This window comes from Corvus moneduloides, chromosome 5 (assembly GCF_009650955.1).
Source record: "Corvus moneduloides isolate bCorMon1 chromosome 5, bCorMon1.pri, whole genome shotgun sequence".
NCBI classification, from domain to species: Eukaryota; Metazoa; Chordata; class Aves; order Passeriformes; family Corvidae; genus Corvus; species Corvus moneduloides.
In genome coordinates, this window is record NC_045480.1 from 69,263,107 (window position 1) to 69,283,658 (window position 20,552).

At 40.3% G+C, this 20,552-nt stretch overlaps 1 protein-coding gene across 2 annotated transcripts in view; it reads right to left on the reverse strand.

Annotated features, from left to right (window-relative positions):
* Positions 1-20,552, reverse strand: part of SPATA5 (spermatogenesis associated 5) — a 166,649-nt gene that overhangs the window by 113,048 nt on the left and 33,049 nt on the right. The window contains exons 12-14 of one of the 2 annotated variants that reach the window (XM_032109156.1): positions 17,375-17,428; positions 16,896-16,975; positions 4,996-5,122 (exon numbers count right to left, since the gene is read on the reverse strand). In XM_032109156.1, coding sequence (XP_031965047.1) covers positions 4,996-5,122; positions 16,896-16,975; positions 17,375-17,428 — 261 coding nt within the window. Of the gene's footprint in view, positions 1-4,995; positions 5,123-16,895; positions 16,976-17,374; positions 17,429-20,552 lie in introns of those variants that run through there. The other variant, XR_004240207.1, reaches the window with a different exon arrangement.

Consider the following 20,552-nt stretch of genomic DNA (forward strand, 5'->3'; position numbering starts at 1 on the left):
CTAAAGCTTCATTTTCTGAAAATTTATTATATGCTCCAGAACAATCTTGTCTTCAAAAGAAATCCCACATCTTCTGTTATTTCAAAGAGCCATACTTGCACCTGGGCAAGATGATCTAAGTGCTCTAGGTGCTGGCTGACTGAAAAGGAGACCCACAAACTCTCACTTTCTGTTTTTAATCCCAGGGCTTTACAAGAATACAAGGAGTGTCCTTTCACAAGCAGAGAGGCATTTCAGCATTTAAAGTAAAAAAGTAATAATGAATTGTTCGGCAGTATGGAGAGCCGTGGCGATTGCATTCCCATACTTTGATTCCTACTCTGAAATACTGCACCACAAGAATACAACAGGTGGGAAAGTTACACGTTTCTGCACCATTTCCTTCTAAAAAGCACCCAGTCTTGGGTCCCCTGCCCTCCCAGTCTGGATGAAATCTGCACTGCTGAGAAATGGCAGCAAGACCCTTATGCCCCTTTCCTTACTCTGCTCATTCCCTACCACTGCAAGACATGATGGATTATGTGGCTTCTAACTCTACAGTCCTACACAACATTTGGGAGAACTGAAATCCTACCAAGTCAGAGCTGTAACACAGGAATAACCTTTGGCCAAAACAGAAGTCACAAATAGGCAAATATGTAAATAGAAGAATATGTTACGTGGTACTGAGGCAAGATTGTGCCACTGCATCTGACTGCATCACCTGCTTTGTAACAGCACATAGACATTTCTAGACAATAATGAATAAACGTGCAAGATTCTTTCCTATTCCTTTTAACTTGTAAAATTGCAAACTTAAATATTTGAATTTCTTCCACAAGCCTTCAGAAAGACTGAACTTTGATGTTTTTAAAGAGGAAAGATTATTCACTTTTGCTGCAGGCAAGAAATTATAATTTCTTTGCTGATTCTGCCAAATGGCTCTATCACGCATTTTTTATTTTCATCAAAACAAGCCCCTTTAAATTAAGATTGTCCCATAACTACATAGTAATCAACATTTGAGGGGCAGATCAATTTGATAAACCTCTGCTTCGTTTCTCTGCCCAGAAAACTCCTTCAAATCCAATTGAACCATGGGGGAAGGGAGTTTTATTCCCTTTCCTCGTGCTTGGCAGTTGCTAGGAAGAATATCAGCTGCAGTTCTGTTTTATTTTGTTCATGCAACCAGAACAGAAAACTCTGTGTTATCCATGTGACTCTTAAACTAAATAAGCTGAATTTAAAGCCAGTGGTTAATAGAACAAAGTCAACAAAGCTTATGTAAGGAAGAGCAAAACTTGAAGGTGATGGAAGAGGAAAAAGTAAGGAGGAAGACTAGGGAGCAGGAAGTTTTTAAAAACCAAAATAAACATGCAAAAGGAGGCAGGAAAAATCCCCTGCACCAGCACAATATGCAAAATACATGTTTTTATAGCAACAAGCAGGATGCTTGGAGATGAGGAGCCAAGCACTGCCCTCCTGTGCTAACAAAGCATTTGTAAAGGTTCAGCTCTTCAGTATTCTGGTACCAGGACAGCTTCCAGTTTAAACTGAAGCCCATGAATGCAGACAAAATCCAGACCATCATCAATCTGGAGACAATGGGCAATGCTGACAGCACAGCTTCCCATTAATCTTCATTTGTCCTATCACATCCTGTCATTCTTATGCAAATAGCATATTTGAGGATACGTCTTTTCTGCACCCCAAGATAAGGAGAAGTGAAGCTGTCAGGAGCAGCAGGATGTCATCCTGTACCACGGGCCATCCCTTCACTCAGCGCCTCGTGTTTTACATCACAGCTAATGTGTTTGACATTCAAACTTGACCCAGCAGGAGGTAAAATCATCCAATCCCGAAGCAACTGTGTATCTTGCTACCTGTGCTAAAACATTCATCCAAGTCCTTGGGGATCTGACAGTCCCCCTTTTTCCCCAATGCACCCTTGCTAATGGAGTTTGAAACGCTGCTTTAAGAGGGAAAAAAAGATATCTGCATGGGTAGGTAATGATAGCAATTCACCCTTCTCACACCAGAAGTAAGCCAAGCACTAAAAGACCAGGAAAACAGATTCCACTGAGAAAATGAAAAACAGGGCACACAAATCCTGATGAGTTGGTCTAGGTTTTCTTCCATGGAAATCTGTCACACCACATCTGAAAAGTTGTTCACATGTATGTCTGGACAGAACATTTAATTTCAAGCTGAGCAATTTATACACAGGGTTCAAAATATTTTATGTGGAAATGAGTGATCTCTCATTAGGACAACTGATGCATAGGAAAATACAAACAGGCTTTGAATCATAAGCAGCTCCATAAAGTTACTGCTACATACTTTAGGCATGAAAAATCACTCCCGAGTGTGTAAGTCACCAAAACCAAAAGGCAGTTTTTCCAGTTACTGCTCATCAATTCTGCTTATAGAATGAAGAAGGAAAGAGTTTACTATTATTACTGACTCAGAGTGTTTTGTTTCTGTATCACTTTCAAAGAATGTTCAGAACATCTTGTTCCAGAATATTTCCCTTCCAAGAGAAATCACTTTCTGTACCATACATGGCTGAAAACAGGACGTACTGGGTTTGTATTCTCACAGAAAATAGAAACTATTCCAAAGTCTCTCCAGCATCATATGAATGAGATGCAAAGTAGCTGAGACACAAACATGAGACACAACTTTAGGCTGCAATAATATTTCGATGCAATCATCTTAGAGAAATAAGTTATTAATAGACATCTGTGACAAGTCAAAACAAGTTTACCATTACACATAACTTTGTAAAAAGTCTGACTCAAATCTATTCACTATCCGAAAGCAACGTGCTGTAGTGTTTGCAGGAATAATGAAGTCTGCACTAGGCTCTGGGGAATACCCTTACATTTGATATCCCCACATGCTATTTGCAAATTACGAGTTTCATCATCACATAACTGTCGGTTAAGCAGGAGCCACATAAATTAAGATGCTGGATGGATTGTTAGCAATTCTGCAGGCATATAAACCTTAGAAAACGCACATTCCCCAAGCATTTCTTGCTTTGAAAATCTAGAGAATAGTCACAACATATCCCAGACGTTTTCCCAGTCCTTGGAAGTAGAGAACAGAGACTGCCTTATACTTTTATGCCATATATAAAAGCTCATGCATTAAAAAATTACTGTATAGTCACCATACATACCTATGAAAACAGGACACTCACTTATTGTCATACAGAACTATTTCCATATAAAATATTAATTTAACAAAACCATACCTTCTCAAAGGGATCACCAATCGCCGAGCAAACTAAAAGCCCCCACTGAAAGATTTCCCATAAGTGAAGTAGAAATGCTTTCTGGTGTCATATCTTCTTTCTTCCACGGAAGGGAAAAAGTACAACTCCTGCATTGCAAATATTGCACAGACCCAGGAGAAGACGGTGGCCAGGTACAGCCTGTCTGGTCTGGATGACAAAACTGTGTTGTTCATTCTTAAAAGCCCACCACCCTTATAAAATTCTTATATAGAAAAGACACTGAATTTTTATACATCATATCAAAATGAAAACTTTCAGTCCCAGGCTAAGAGGTTTGGATTTGCATCAGTGATGTAGGTACAGTACATAGTAACTTAGGTTCTATCCAAAAGTTCTCTGTATATTGCAGGGTGGCACCCTTAACTCAAGGTAGTTCTGTTCCAATATTGCCAGTATTTCAAATAAAACCTGAAATATGAGAAAGCAGCATTCACTGTGTGCCCAGGAGAAATCCAACAAAAGGGAGAATGACAGAGAACTCAATTCCCATCAGGTGGTGAAGGAGACAACATAATACAATGTTGAACTGACTCCAAAGAGAATTTCCCTGCTGTTCAATCAGAATATTTTCAAATTCAGCTTAGTCTGACCCCAAAGAACAGTCACCAAAAAAACCCAAAACCAATTTGACAAAAGTGACATCTTGAAAGTTTCAATTTTGCACAAGCATACTTTTCACTGATGAGTTTTATTAACTTCTACTGAAAACTCTTTGCTGGCTCTGCTTTGTCATGGCAGGCTCACAGATAAATGTACAAGTAAGCTCTGAGTAAGCCTTTGTCAGGTCTCCTTCAGCTGTGTGGCTTTCTCCAGTTCAAAAGGGAAGAGGCCATGTTCTGGAGCCAAAATGCAAGTTTTCTCTCAAGACTTCATGTGCATACAAACCATACCTTAAACATACACATTTCATACGTATTTTATGCCTGAATGCTTCAAGACAAACAGAAAAGACTATTCCAGAAACAGCTTAAAACGTGAGAATTAAAAAACTTATGAGAAACCCTAAAAAGATCATGAAAACTAAATTCATTAACCTGTCATCAAATTAATTAATGTTGTGAAGGCAAAAAGTCATGGAATAACCCTACCAACACTACAAAACGTATCTTAAAGGAAATCACTTCAGACTGATCTGTCTACTGCACTTAGCTGTGAGAAGACACAGCAGTGGTAAACAGCTGTAAAATGGATTTTCTGGAGGGCTGCTGGGTTGGGTTTGTGTTTGGAGGTTTTCTGCAGTAAGTGTTACAACCCTCCAGATTTTACAAACTTGAGATGTTCTTGTCACAGAGCTGCTGTGGGATCTGAGGAGAAATTGCCCTGTTTACAGTTGGAAACTGAATTGCTGAGACATTTAATCCTTGAAAGGAAGTAACTAATGAAACCAACAAACTCCAGCAAACTCCCGCATAAACAAACAGAACAGAAGCAAAAACCACAGCTGCTGTGCAAGTTCAATGAGCTTGACTTAAGGATAATTTCTTCTAGGAAACAGATATTTAAGGCCACCATAAAACTTTTCTTTTCTGTTAAAAATACTTTTGAGGGGGGGAAAAAAAGTGAGGGTCATGAACCATTCCTCTGCCTTGTCTTCATTTTCAAACTTCTACATTAAATTGAACAGACAACAGTTTGGAGAGTAAAAGAGGATGGAATTATACCAAAATCTGGTCTTTTCAAGAGGAACAGGATATAGAGAGTGCATCTATTTGTACCTTGTCTATCATGTCCGGTCTGTTTGTAGCTGCCAAAATTGTCACGTCCTTCAGCTGTTCTATCCCATCCATTTCCGCCAGCAACTGAGCCAAGACACGGTCTGCTACATTTCCAGCACCTGAAGAGCTGATTTACAGGAAAAAAAAAAAAGTCACAGCATTAGTTTTCCCTTCCTAGAAACTGGAGAAAGAAAAAGATATGATATTCTTTCCAATTTACAGGGATGCATCTTTTTGCCTTAATTCTTCACAATATTTATTTTCACCTTCAATCTCTGAAACAGTATCAGCGATATGAAGTGAGTAAAACCAAACCAGCGAATTTGGCCTCCCTAGGTCTTCTTGGTATGCAGCAAAGCAACTGAGATTTAGGGGTTTTTTTACTTCTTGCCCTGCTATGGAGGTTGTAAAGAACTTAGCACAATGTCGATAGCTGGAATAAACATTTTTAAGAAAACTGAATTCTTGCAGCTTCTTTACTATTACTTTCATTTTTAGCATCATCCAAGTGAGAGCTTACACCACCCTATGCAATATAAAAAATTAGGCAGCTGCGTTTTGCAGAGTTGCTCTATATTTTTATGTTCTCTCCATCACTTGAGAATAAATTGAGTGTTGACCAACTGCCTCATAATAGCATTGTCAGTCCTTTAACTCAGCTCATTGTCCAGATACCAGGAAAAAAACCCAACACTGAAAAAACTGAAAACTCCAGTTTTGAAGTTACCAATATGTGGAAAACCTAAGCAGACAAGCATAAAGTATTCCCTCTGCTGAGAAGGGGCAAGGAAACTGAAGCAGGCTAGGGACAGCTGCTGGAAATTACACCAAAAATGTGAGTTTTATCCTCCTTTGCCAGAAACTGGGAATCCTGCTCTTGGCACACACCAAAACCTCGCTGTTTCCAACACAACCTTCCCCTGTGGATGGCATCCTCCATCATCTTTCATCAATGGGACTGCTCTTCCAGGGCTATTCCCTGCTCTGCTGCACAAGGGAAGGTTTTACTTCTGTACCCTTAAATAGGCTCTTTTCAATACAATTTAAAAAAATTAATCTCTCCAGTTCTTCTGGATCCCTAAAAAGTAAGAAGCAAAAAGAAGTCTGATACTTAAAACAAGACCAAATCTACAGAGGATTAAGATAATTTTTTAATCTCCAAGTTTTTAAAGTTCTTTTCCAGAAGTTTTCTTAAATTTTTACACAGGTATACAGGGACCTCTACACACAGAGAACTGCAATACAATCATCGTGACAAAGCTAGTTTCCAAACATAAAAATATTAAATATATTAAAATGTAAGTGCTCCAATTACTTCCATCAGATAGAGAATGCACAAATGGAGTTGTACAGTTATTATACATACATATTGCTGCAGCACTGCCACCCACCACCAGCCTGCCTGCGACCACAGTGATGTCCCAGAGCCACAGCAACAGTAATGGCTCCATCACTGTTGTACAGCTCTCCTCCAAATAAATTCCCCAACTTTCCTGTCCTACAACTGGTTCTGCAATTTTACAGTGCAAAACAGTTAACTTATCACACCCAGTCTGGAAAACATCTTTAAGGAGCTATAATAAATGTTGGCTAAGAGAGTAAAATATTTAAGTTGCTAAGAAATATTAGAGAAGGGACTTGAGTTACCTGCTCGTCAGCTTTTGGGGTTTTTGCAGCCACACTGGAAATTCCCAAGTCGTATCTGAGCATTTCGAACATACCCATGGGTCACAGTCCCACTGACTTATAGAGGGCTGAGTGTGATAAAACACTTCAGGTGTCGGACATGGATAGCATATGCTTTTGGAAGGACACACAGCTTAAAGGAAATTAAAAGCAACTTTGTAACATTACCTAGTCTCAATAGGGATCCAGGGCTCCCATCTTGCATGAGTTTCAATTTTACTCCACTTTATACCAAATAGACTGAGCACAAGAAAATGCTAAGCAAAGGAAAAAATAATTGTAAAACTGGGACTAAAATGTTAATGTTATATAAAATGATCTGAAGCTGGAAGACTTTGGAGGAGATGCTAAACCTTTCTCTGTTTCCTTTAAAAAAAAAAAGAAATACTTAGTTTTAGAGAGAGGTGGCTAGAACGGATATTACATCTTTCCCCAATATAAACATTTCTCTTACAAGCTTCAGACTGCAAAAAAAGAAAAAACTCACAACACATTAAAGAAGTGTTTATTCTAAAGAAAATCCCCACAGGGGAATGCACATTGCAAGGACTTTCATGCAATTAGGGCATCATCAGAAAACTGCAGTTAGGCAATCACAGATGGTATAATACAGCTCAAACAATGAGGGCTTCCAGGACATTATTAGGGGCTTTATTATTACCTCTTAAAAGTGAAGTAAATAATTTTAAGTCCATGCACGCAAAAAGTATCAGTAACAAAAGCGAGGAGGTGCCTGGGTCCTACGACACCATGGATTTCTAATGTCAGTGCTTTTATTTACACAGTTCACTAAGCTATCACACGCTGCACCGTTTTAGCACAGCCTACACTAAATTAGCTTTTGGCTTAACAGGACACCCTATAAAAATCCCAGGCAGGCACAAGGAGAGATCTCTTCCCCAGCTGCTCGGAGCTGCCTCAGAGCCACGGTGAGATGCGAGAGCTCCGGTGCTGCCCGAGCTGTTAATTCCAGGGGTGACTCGCAAGGATGCGATTTTCCATTTTCCCATGGTTTCCCAGCAAGGCTTCCAAATTAACACAGGCAACATTCATTAAGGCTGCCCAGAGTTTTGACGCAAACAGCAGCCAGAGAAACAAACCGTGATTAACCCTCCAGTCCCATGGAGGCACTGCCAAAACCAACTTCCAGCCAAGGGGCTGCCTTGGCCCCCCCCCCGCCTCCACCTGACCTCCACACGTTGATGTCATCACAACTGCCTGGAAATGGCCTCCAAAGGCACGTCCTGGTACAAACTAATTTCCTGTCAACACACTGCCTGCAAATCCAGGCAGCCAGAGCTAAGCCCCTCACATAATCCACGCAGGGCCATGTGTGTGCACGGGTGTGTGCACGTAGGAGCCGTGCCCCAACCAGAAATACCTTCAACATAAAAAACGTGTGAGCAAGGAGGAGCCTGCCTGAGAATTTCAAGTGACTGCTTGTGTTGCCCTAATGAAATACATTAGGCTATGTGTTATTTTAATTTTTTGCCAACCTCACTTTATTTACAATCCTCAATGAAGTTTTTAAAGGTAGAGAAGGTCATTACATCAGTTAGAGACAGAAATCCTCCTCTATGTGATATGCCAGCTAATCCTGCAAGTGTTCCACCAGTCTCAGACAAAGCACAAGTGCACTCCTGCACAGGCACTCAGCTTGACCTTCAGAGAAGATTCCTGAAGGCTGTCAGGTAAGACTATCCATGGTGAGTATGAAAGGCAAACCTGCTCTTGGTATTTTATGTTGGCTAAAGGCATTCCCAATACACATTTTGGCAGAATAACTCATGTATTCTATAGTTTAAAAAAGACTCACAATTAATTTGAATTAATTCTGCCTTTGTCTGATAAACCTGAGAGATCAAGAGCACCAGCTCCAAAATCAATACAGCAGGAGAGGGCTCTCCACAGCTTTTATTTCTATCTCCTCTGGCTTTATCCAATGACCGTTCAAGCCAGCTGGATTCATGTATCAGTGGGCATTGAAATTTCCCCCTGGACACCTTAAACCACTCTCATACTTCTTCCAGGGGATATAAAAGCAACCACAGATCCATCCTATCACTGCACCAAGGAGTACATACAGTTCACTAGCTTATACAGATCTTCCAGCCAAGAAGATTTTGTTTCCAGACATAACCAGATGTATGAAATCACATTTAAATCTGTTACCCTTCCTGCTATAGGCATTTCTTGGACAGCTAATTCTTGTTTTGTACATTTTTACTTATTTAGCTTCCTTTTCTTTCCCCCCATGCTTTTTCTAACAGATTTTTTAATATTTGAAAACTAAAAACAGTCTGAGAATGCAGTCACTGCGGTATCACCAAAATGATGAAATTTGTAAGCATCACCACTGCGAGCTAAAGCAAACATACATTTGCATCACCTATCTAGAACACTTCTGAAAAAATACTCACTTCACTGGCTTTCCAACACCAGATACCATTTTCACTGAAAAATATATTTAAGTCTCCATCACCATTTAAATCTCATAAATGAGAACCAGTGACTCTCCATCCCACCACTGACTTCAGTGGCACTGTCTGAACACCTTGGCTTCAGAATCTGGACCTTAATTTAATTACACTGCTAAACTGTAGACGTGGAAATGCAGGAAATCTTCACACAATAACATTTTGAGAGCTGTTAAAATCACAGCCACTGTGAAGCTGCAAAAGCAGAAGTAGTCTGGGAGGACCCCTCTCCTGCACAACTGACCCTACCTCAGGCAGAGCTGTGAGGTCGAAGAGGCAGACCTCAGGAGAACTATCCAGGATAAATTACTGCAGATGGATTAATCGCCACATAGCTGAAATCTATAATGCAGGTTTTGTGAGAATGGAGTCAAGCCCACCTTCTCTTCCAAAACATCCCATCAGGCAAGATTTACATATGGATAAAAACTGACTTTATTATTTTTCCCCCCCTAACAAAAGAACTGCAATCATACTCAAAATTTATACGTTTTAAAAATACTTGTGGATGTGGTATCATTTCAAATAACCCTTTCAGTGAAACCCCTGGAAATAATTTCCTATCAAAACAAATGTAAAACTCATTGACATGACAAAATGCTCAGTATCAAAAAAATTTGAACAGGTTGAAATAGACCCTCCTGGCAGGACTCTCCACCTCTCCGTGAACTACGGAGCTAAAAGGTTCCTGAAATACAGAAGCCCCCTGCCAGCAGACTCCCACGCGAGAGCCGCCTCTCTCGCACAGCCTGAAGGATTTTTATTGAGTCTGACATTTCTGTCAGGGCTTTGCAGGGGAAACCTGTCAGCAAGGAGCACCTGCCAAGCCCAGTTTTTCAATCCAGCTGCTGCGATCATAATTAACTGTCACACTCCTTTATTGCCCTCCCTCATGAGCTCGGGTGAAATTTGGCTTTGGCAGGTTAAAGTTTTCCACAGCATCTGAAAAAATAAAAAATGCAAATAATCTACTCCAATAGCATTACCAGAAAGACAGTAACTGCAGGATGGTCGCAGATATCAAATTTCATGCAAAAATTCCATCACTGGGGCATTTTGTCCAGTAGAATGGACACTGGCATGCCAGTCAGGAAAAGCAGGCTTGTCCAATATTAAAACACTGGGCCAAATTTACTTCTGTGAATGTTGTATCATGTAATGGCACAACTTCAATGATTGTTATTTGGACCACTACAGATACCACAGGCTTGGATGTTATTAAAGTCTAAGATATATAGCATGCAAATCTTTTACATTATCACTTATATAGTTTTGCTACTCATTAAAAAAAAACAAAACCCAAACCACACTAGTACACAAGCCGCTTCAGTGCTCAGAGAAAAACATTCCCCATAGCAGGGAATTTTCCTGCCTGTGTGATCACAAAAACCCTGCAAGAAGATGATCCTAAACCCTTCCCTCCATCAGCACCCTACAATTAGATACTGTTGGATTCTGTACACACCTGTATCAACTATTACCCACTATACTGTTTCATATCTTCCCTGTTTTCTCAAGCACAAAATTCAAGGACCACAGAAGGATAATATCCAGAGGGAACCTAGGCAAAGTCTGGGAAATTCAGTCTGGGTAGAATATTTATCTTCATGGTTACCTCCACGGCAGAATGATGTTTTGCCAACCATCAATTCGCTGATTAAATGCCGTTCATGTAATTTGGTTTTGAAGGCACTAGGAGAGCACAGAAAAATAAAAGAACTCCAAGTACTCCTTAAGTGGCCTCCAGCTTGCAAGCAAGCACTCCTAAAAAGATGATGAGCTTTGTGAAAACAGGAAACAGTGCTCAGCTGTCAGCAGGTGACTTTGAAACAAATGGCCTGTAGACAGCTGCAGACACATCCTAATTATCCTTCACGGCTGTGTAAGCAGCCTCTTCCACTTGCCTAAATTTCTCATTATTGAAGCTTCCAAAAGTTAATGAAGTAGGCCCATAAAAATGAAACACAGTGAAAGGAGAGAAAAGGAGGAAAGAAGCCAGTTTGAGACAGGTTTGGAATCAACAGGCTTTCTTCCAGAGGGCTTTCCCCAAGCCCATCTCCAAATCCCTGAGCACCTAGGTCATGATCCATCGCCCATTTCCATCTGTTTGCAACTAATTCCAGATGGACATTCATGAAATATGGGCATTAGCCCACACTTCCAGCTGGCCCTGGCACTGTCTGGGTGACACAGGAAGAAGGCTAACATCATGAGTTCTCTTATTCTGCTAAAGCTGATGTTGCCTTAAAAAAAAGAAGGCAATAAAACAAAATAAAAAAACAAGCCCAAACCAAGCACACACCTGATGCCCAGTAAATTTCCCACTTCCCTTCATTCTGTTTTTCTCAACGTTTCTCTGCTGTGCATTCCTGGAAGTTAATCAAGTTTAAATCTGTAATCAATCATGTCTACCAGGAAAGCAAATACAGTTTAAGTTGGAAGCATTATAGACCTAGAAGTAACTAATTAGACTGGATTTCATTTCATTACAATAATATTTATGTATAATAGGTTCACTGTTTATAAATTTTAGTTGCAATTATGTTCCTCCTGCATATCATTAAAATGATGTCTTCAAGAAAAGCGGTTTTGTATCCAGTCCTGCTTTCACTGATGTCAATGAAAGTCTCTATTGACTTCAAATTATCTTAATTATAATGCAGGCTGGAAAGTTACCCATTATTTGGGTTTGTAAACAAAAAGGAAGAAACACATTGTGATAAAGGATTCTTGATAGCCACAAGCACTAACAAGTTTAGTTTAAAATTAAAGGGATGCAGACATTTATTGTATACACACCCAAACTATGGGTAATGCTATTTGTTAAAATTGCTCTTTCAAAACCAATCACAAGCTTTACTGTACAATATAATTGTTTCAAAACTTTCCTCTTTCACCACTGAAGACAGCTGGGCCTAAAATAAAAAGCTGGCACCAGGCATGCAGCTTTTTTCCCCAGACAATATTTGTTTGGATACCAAATTCCAAAACTTTAAAGAATTCATACAGCAGTCAAAAAAGTTTAGAATGCCTCAATTCTCCACCATGTGCAAACACAGCTCAGATATTGCAGGGAATCAGCTGATGCTCCCCAATTCAGGGGCACCAGTGCCAACAGAGGCCAGAAACACAAGGTTCTTTATCTGAGCTGAACAAGAACTGGCTTCCTCACAACAATCATGGCAGAGGGAAACCCCATTTCCTCCAGGTATACTTTGTTCACGTTCTTCTGTCTTTGCATGAGAAACATTAGGGGGACAATACCTCCTCCAGCTTCACTAGTGCTCATTTACCCTGTGCAAGGTGGATTCCTGCCAAGAACCTCTATCCTATCTACTGTCACTTTGCTGTATCCCTGCAGGGTCCAGCCCAGGGGTTTCATTACTGGATGCAACACACTAACCTCCTTCATGACAGAGGCTGCCCATTGCACCAGGGAATTTGCACAGGCACTAAAATACAATGGTAAGTGTGGAGGATAAATAAATACGAGCTAAAATATTCCAGAAAGATATCTTGGTTTAAAAAGAGATTTATCACTGTCCCTGTTCAAGGCAGAGGTGGCACAGTACAGAAGCAAAGCTGCTGTACCTCACAGCTTCATCTAAAAGCTCAAGAGCCTCAAAAGTTAAGATTGCAAAGATTTTAATACCTAAAGTGAAAACAGTGTGTTTTTCAGTGGTTCTGACTATTTTAAATTGTGGCTTAGGAATCTATCTGTCCTCCCCCCAGCATACAGGATAACGTACTTTCCCCAAAAAAGCATCATCATGTTGTAGTTTAAGGGAATTAGCACAAAAGACCCTTCAGTTTGTCACTTCTACCCTCAGTCTGAAAAGGTTAGCAACATCCATCTACCAACTTTTGGCCTCCACAAGTCAAATGCAAGGTACTGACTTTGTCCCTGGTCTTTTTTTTTCCCCCTTGGAAAATAGAATTTATCAGTGTCTTTTACAGCAGTCTACAGCATTTCCTATCCTACGTTATAGAGATTTGCAGTTAAAGGGGAAATGCTTTGCTTCTGAAAAACAAGAAAAGGATGTCTCTTGCCCAAAAATCCTAAAAATCCTACTTATATAAACAATGTTCCATTTCCAAAGCACGGAGATTTCTGAAGTTCAGCAAACAGACTGTCTGCACTGCATTTACACAGACCCACATTCATTCATCACTTTCAAGTCTAATTACCAAGCCATTTCCCTCTTGGCAACCCCTAATGGCCAGAAGAATTAGGTTTTACATGGTCAGGATACTGAGGGTAACAAATACCCATAACTCTCTACAGCTGTGCAATTTGTAAAGCCTCCCAAGCTTTGTGCAAGCATGGGATTACTCTGAGGCAAACTTTCCTGCTCAAACTGCTGTATCTGAACCAGTCCTGCTTCAGTGCAATCTGTCCTACTAAAAGTCATAACTGCATCTTTCAAAAGTATGGAGAAAAAAAAGAAAAAGTTATAATCTGCTGGTGAAAGTAAATGCTAATAAGAACCATGGAGAAGTGGAAAAGGCTCCATGCATCCCATGGTTCACCTCTCCTGGTGCACGACTGCAGAAGTTTTTCCTTTCTCAATCATTTCTCCTCTTCAAACCTCACTGTGACACCTCTTTCTACCATCTTTTCTGCTGCAGGTTTATAATTTGTTCTTTAGAGTCAGACATGGTGAATGCCTCCCTCTTTCTCTAGAGTCAGGCCACTGAGCCACTACTTCTTAATTTTCAGTTCTCTCTAAACTTACTCTTAACATCTCAACATAAATCAGAAAGCGATGGAAAAATCCTCCATGAGCATTAGAAGCTCAGAGTCACAGAACAAAACGCAGAAATCAACACAGCTCAAAGTATCTTTATGTCTTCACCATCACACTGGAAACCCATATCTATTCAGAATCACCCTCTCGACTTCTTGCATCAAGGATAATCAGATTTTTTTCTCGAGCAATTGCTCCTTACACTGAACTATTTTTCTGCAGAGCTGCAGGATTATATTTTCATAAACTGTCTTCAACACTGGTATGTATCCAGCCCACAGTCTTAATTCCTTGATTAATATGTATTGGGGGGTTGCCTACAAGCAAAATAGGGCGGTTGTGGACAGACAAGAAAAAAAATCCAGGAGCTTAGTTTGTATCAATAAAACATACGGAACTTCTAGGCAGGTGGGATAAGAAAGAATCTTTTCCAAATAATACATTTTGACAATACGCAAGGTCAATTAATATAATTTTTGCTGACTTCAAAGTATTACTTGTTCTAACCAATAAACACACAAATACATTTTGTACAACAAAACTGCTACATGAGACAGTTACATTAGGTAGTGTGTTAGATGTATTACAATTACGGAATGAATGATGGCTTGGGAATGTGTAATAAATAAAACACTGTGGCATAACCGAGTGCAGCCACAGTGCTTGCCATGGAGTAATGGCTTGTGCAGTGACAGAATCCACTACCTGATGCAAAGGAGACATTGTAATGAATGGTCCAAACAAGAAAATTTCTCAGCTTTCTTGATCTACCTGTACCCTCATTATTTACAAAGGCTGTTAGCTCATATGTGCCTGCTGCTGAGAAGGGATAGTCTTGTGATCTCTACAGAAGGTTGGGAGCAAAACACTTCTGTTTTAAACCCACAAGCTTTAGTCAAAGCTAAATAATGGGTTAACGAACACTTGGCACGGTGCTTTGAAGAACAAAAGCATTAAGTGATTTACTCAAGGTTATTTCACATCTGTATTTCTAATCAGAATTATATGTGAAATTACTCTTGAACTTAACAGTTTCAGCTTCTCTGTGTCTCTGGACATGTCCTGGTAGGATCAGGAGAGTTTGCCTACCCAGGAGATACGGAATGTGGCACATGGTGCACAAAGCCCACAGCATCCTAACAAAGATTTAAACCAAGAGGAAAAACCTCTTACGAAGCTGTATCACAGAATGTTTTTCACTGCCAAGGCAAAGAAAACTAATTCAGCCAACAGAGGGAATGGGGAGACAATATAAACAGGTGTTTCCTTGAAAACTTCAGCATGGTCAGTAATAGAACAGGAAATGGATCTCCAGAGGCCACAAATCGTTAGCATCTCCAGTGCATTTGCAAATTCCTACTGTGCAAAGTCAGCCTGTAAAAAAGGGCCATTTCTAATAAGTGCCTTGTCTGGTTTCCTACACCATTTAATTTCAGATGAATTTTATGAGAACTCTGCTACATATTTTACCTCCCATCTGGTTCAGATTTGACAATGAAATATTTGTGTGTCCCACCCTGTTCTTTTTAAAGCTCCAAAACCAGATGTCTCCAGCACAACACAACTGCAGCAGGTCACACCACATTCTTCAGCAAGCTGTGCCAGGCCTACTACCCCCCATGGATAGTTCCAGGTAAGGTAAAATCAAGCTGTTTACTCCCTAAAAGAATAAAGCAAACAAACAAACAAACTCAACACCTCCAGGGCACTGTGTGAAAAGACTGCTTAAAATGTGTTATGGCTTAATCTTCCAAGAGGTTTGATCTTGATGAAGTACTAGTTCTGAAAGCTATACACATTAACAATTGCAGCAGGGGATGATATTTTTTTCCCCTCCACTGGCTTGATTCAAGCAAACAATTTTGCAATTTCTCTGTTGTAATAAGCAGGCAGGCGTTTCGGTGCATACCACTCACAAATTTCACAGCTGCATACATTTCATGCGAGAAGGATGCTGAGGAAAACATCTTCCATCAGATTTTGCATTTCCAACAGCAAGAACATTCATTTCTTAGCAGCTTCACAGGGCAGTTCTATGCTACACGTGATGCCACCTCCTGTGACACAAATAATTTATTTGTGTCACTGAAACAGCAAAATGACACCTGTTATCCTTTTCTGAAGATACAAATGCCCTTCTTGCAATACAAAGGAATGTGTAAGGATGTTGAGGGAGCTTTTTTTCCAGAAAAATGTTCAAGTTTTGACGCACCTTGCAACTGGACAAATACTTTCTAATGCACCAATTTGGTACCTTTTCATACAAAATAAAACAGCATAGAAGTATTTACTGCAACAGCAAGTAGCAGTTTTAACATTTACAAGAAGGTATCCCACAAGAAAGTCCACTTACAAAGCCTGTCAAGTCTTAAATGCTATAGTAGCAACGAAAAACTGCAATAATCCTACTTCAGACATGAGCTAAACATCTCTTGGAATCATCACAAAGCAGGATATAAAAAAAAAATAATACTAGGTGTTTGCACAATAATCCCTTCTTAATGTCACACATGAAAGGACACAAGTGTTTCAGATTCTTTTCATGAAGTTTTTCCCAGTCTGGCAAAATGTTTAAATGCAGGTGTAAATTTATGTATATGAGTAGTCTCCTTGGAAATTTGTTTTATGTAGCTTATGATCATATTGTTTGCTTGATGGAGACACCAAATTAGGCCAGTGCAACAACCCTGGGAAAAGAAAGGAGTTAAGTTACTGGAAATAAAAGGTAAAACCACAGAAAAGAGCCAAAGAGCATGAGAACCAGTAGAATCATTCAGGCTAATGAGATGAGAAAGGAAGAACTCCACCAGCTTACCTGTTTATGCCAAGTTAAACAGGCTTGAGTAAAAGTCACACATTACCCTTCTGTATAAAGAACGAATATGTTTAATAAAATAATTCTAGAAAGGTAAATAAATCTGTGATTGTACAGTGTAAGAGTAATTTATCAGGAAATAATGTCTGTTATTTTTGTAACAGAATTACTTACTTTCCCCTTTCAACTGCCAAGGCATCTATTTCATCAAAGAAAAGAATTGAAGGAGACACTGCTCTGGCTTTCCTGAAGATCTACAAAAAAACAACAATGAAACACCCAGTTTTAAGGGATGGAAGCTGTTTACAGTACACTATCACCGCCTGCACACCTCAAGAGCTACACAGCTTCACATAAAAGACATCAGTCCTGTCTTCCTTTGGGTTGGTTTCACTTGAAAACAGATTTTTATAAGTTTTTCATGATACGGGCTTGCAGTAAAAGCTGCTACAGGATCCCAAATTTGTCATGAATCACTAGGTTGATGCAGGAGAAAGCTAAATATCCCTGCTGCTTCACTTTTTTCTTTTCTTTTTTAAACTTACACCAGAAGGAGTTTTTCAGAAAGTTTAAAGGTACCTCATAAGCAGAGAAGAATAAGAAAGCCAAGAAAGTTTAGCATCTAACATTATCCATAGCTTGCCCTTTCTCACCTCTCTCACTGCTCGTTCAGACTCACCAACGTATTTATTCATCAACTCAGGCCCCTGCAAAATAGAAAATAATTAAGCATGATACATTTGTACACAAAATGCCTGAAACCATCTGCCAGTGCTACACTGGTCATGCTCTGTTACAAAAAATTCTGAGATTTTGTCATTTGCAGGTCTTATGGGTGCATTTTTACTTACCCTCTACCTTAACCAAGTTTTCTCCATTTATTTTAGTACCTATGCACGTTGGTTAGTCCTCTCATCTTAGTACTTTCCCAGTACCTTCATGAGAAATGGAATTAACCAAAAAAAAAAAATGCTTGGAGGTTCTTAAAAGCGTTCAACAACAGCACCAAGGGGCTGCAAATCAGCCAGAAGGCCAAATCACAGTAAAGCATTTACTTGCACTCTCAACGTGCATCCTGTCCAACCAAACACCACAACAGTGACTTAAACCAATGTTTAACAGCACTTCCTTGAACTTGGCACTCTGCAGGTGAAGCAAGAAGCTCCACAGCAGCACACCTGAAACCCATCCCTAGCAAGGAAGCTGTTCAGTGTCTGAGCTCATTCACCCTCCTGCTCCTCTGCCGAGGCTGCCAAGCAGGATTACGAGCGCCAGCTGCTGTGGTGCCTGTTTATCCTCACAGCTCTGTCCACCAGGAACAGACTGGAGACCACAGGGTCAGCACTGGAGTCTTGAACAAGTACTTACAATTATGAAAAGTAAAACAATGGCAAATTCTCAGAGTATTTTCTGTTCTGCTATATCCTGTAGGATAGGCTGCTTAAATAATGCTTCCTAATGGGCCTCAGCTTCTCCTGGGATTGGTAATGTCTCATTGACTTCAGCCTGGTTTGCATCAACATTGACCTGCAGCCACAACCAAGGATGATTATCTGCTGCCCTGAACGAAAAGAGCCAGTGGCTTCAATCTATTTACCAAGGAACAACAGGTGTCCTTGTAATTTCCCCAGCGGAAACAACATCCATTCTTCACAATCAGAAAGCTGACCCACCCTCTCCCAGCTGTGGGTATCTTCAGGTAACACTCAGCCCAGAGCACAAGGCAGCTTTAAACAGCAGGTATGTCACAATTAAGAATGTGTGGCAGACACACATTTATGCACTGGCAGTGACAGAGCCTCTGTTACAACCCCTCGTTGAACGGGACCATCTGGACTTTGTTCCCAGGCTGGTGAATGGAACACAAATTCATCACTCTAAAAATGCAGCACACTGGTTTTTGCAGTCTCCCCTCTCCATGCTCATTTTCATTCCTGCAGTAACAGTTAATGCACTGACTTTATCTTGACACTGGAAAACACCTGTGCTAATGGGGGAAGAAAAACATATCCTCTGAAAAGCAAAGCACAAGTTATCTGATATCAGCAAAGCATCCAGGCATAGCCACCATTTTAATTTACTTGTTTGCAAAAAGAGTTGTCCATTATCCAAAGGACCAGGTGAGACAGTGCAGCAGGCAGACCTAGAGCACCACACGGGCCAAAGCCACAGTATAAGGGTTGATAGTGCCAGCACTGTGTGCCTTGTCTGTAGGAAAGGTAAATGATACAATTAGCATTGCTTCCTTTCAGCAATATCCACCCTTAAAGCAACTGCTGTGGTAGCTGAAGTGTCAGCTGGAGGCCTCCAACGACTGCAAAACTGAAGTCTAGTGGGTACTTGCACGGAAACAGAATTATTCAGACACAAAACCAAGGAATGCGGGAAAGAGAGAAGGCAAAAACAAGGCGAGAGAGAGAAACACAGCGCCTTTTGCTGCTGTTGACACCGCCCATGAAGTGTGTGCAGCAGTTAGTGAGCAACAGGCTGCAGCTCCAACACAGCTCAGCTGCCCCGGGCCCTCGCCATTCATCACGAGCAGGGCAGATGAGCAATCCGATAGCACAGCCCTGACAAATCCTTAAGGAACAAGAGCAGAGTCCTCTCTTTCCATTCAGCTCCCTGTTACACTGAGAAACTGCTGCAGACTCTACCCACAATTACAGATTTCTCTCACTAACTTTTCCTTGGAGCCTGTGGACTTTCTCTTTCATACCCTTATTCCCATAAGTAATCTTCATTCACATCAGTATTCCCATGGAAACCAACATCACACACATCAGTGCCCACCAGGTGCTCCTCTCCTATGACCCAACATCAAACAGCCTGACACTTTCTTTTGCCTCAGCAAAAAAACAAAATAAAACAAAACAAAAAAACCCACAAAAAACCCAAAAAAAAAAACCCAAAGAAACCCCCAAAACAACAGCTTAAACCCAAAACTACTCTATTTGAGCTCTAAGGTACAATATAATTTCAGATGCTTGGAGTTTTATTTTTAATTAAGCATTAAAATATGATGAAGGCAACATCAAAGCAATAAATACTGTTTAAAATGTTTCCAAAGAGAATTATTTTGAATGCTTTTTGCTGTAAGCTTCGACATGAAGTTTTTCTCCATTTTTCTCTCCATTAAGCAGCAATTGCAGCTGAAAGACCACTACATGTTAATGACCTGTGCCTCTTTGTGGAGAATTTTCATGGAAAGTGATTTGGAAGTCTTTTAATTCACCATTCATGAGAGATACCAGAACTGCATTTGAGTGTCACAGTTTTTATTGCGAGCAGCTCGGAATCCGTATTATACATGGCAAGAAAGGAAGAAGCTCCAAAGTAAGACAAAGCACACACAGAAGAGGAGGAATCTCTGTACAATTCATCTCACACAGACACTGAAAACCACAAAAACTACAAATGTTCAAAGCAGTTGGAGGTAGCAACCGAACTGGGTGAGCTCTGGTCCCACCTGAGCTGAGCCTCTGCCTTACCCTGTCTGCACCTCTGCTGTCCTTTAGCTCAGATTGATGGCAGTTCTTATTTGAAAAATAAATCCACAGGACAGGCAGTCTATAGACCACCACAAAGTCACCTGCTGGCAGCTGACGCAGCTTCTCATTTTCACAAAGCTCACCTTCAGCAGGCTTTCTTTGGCGGCCACTGAAGAGATACCAGGAGAGATTTTATTTTATATTTCAGTGCTTTTCTAAATGCTTTAAAAATCAAACAACATGAGCTTAACTTAGTCAGCAAGCTGACATTTGTTGAAAGATCATTGCTGGCCCAGGGGTGAGCATAAGGATTCTTTTAAAAGCTTTTTATAGCTGTTGATAC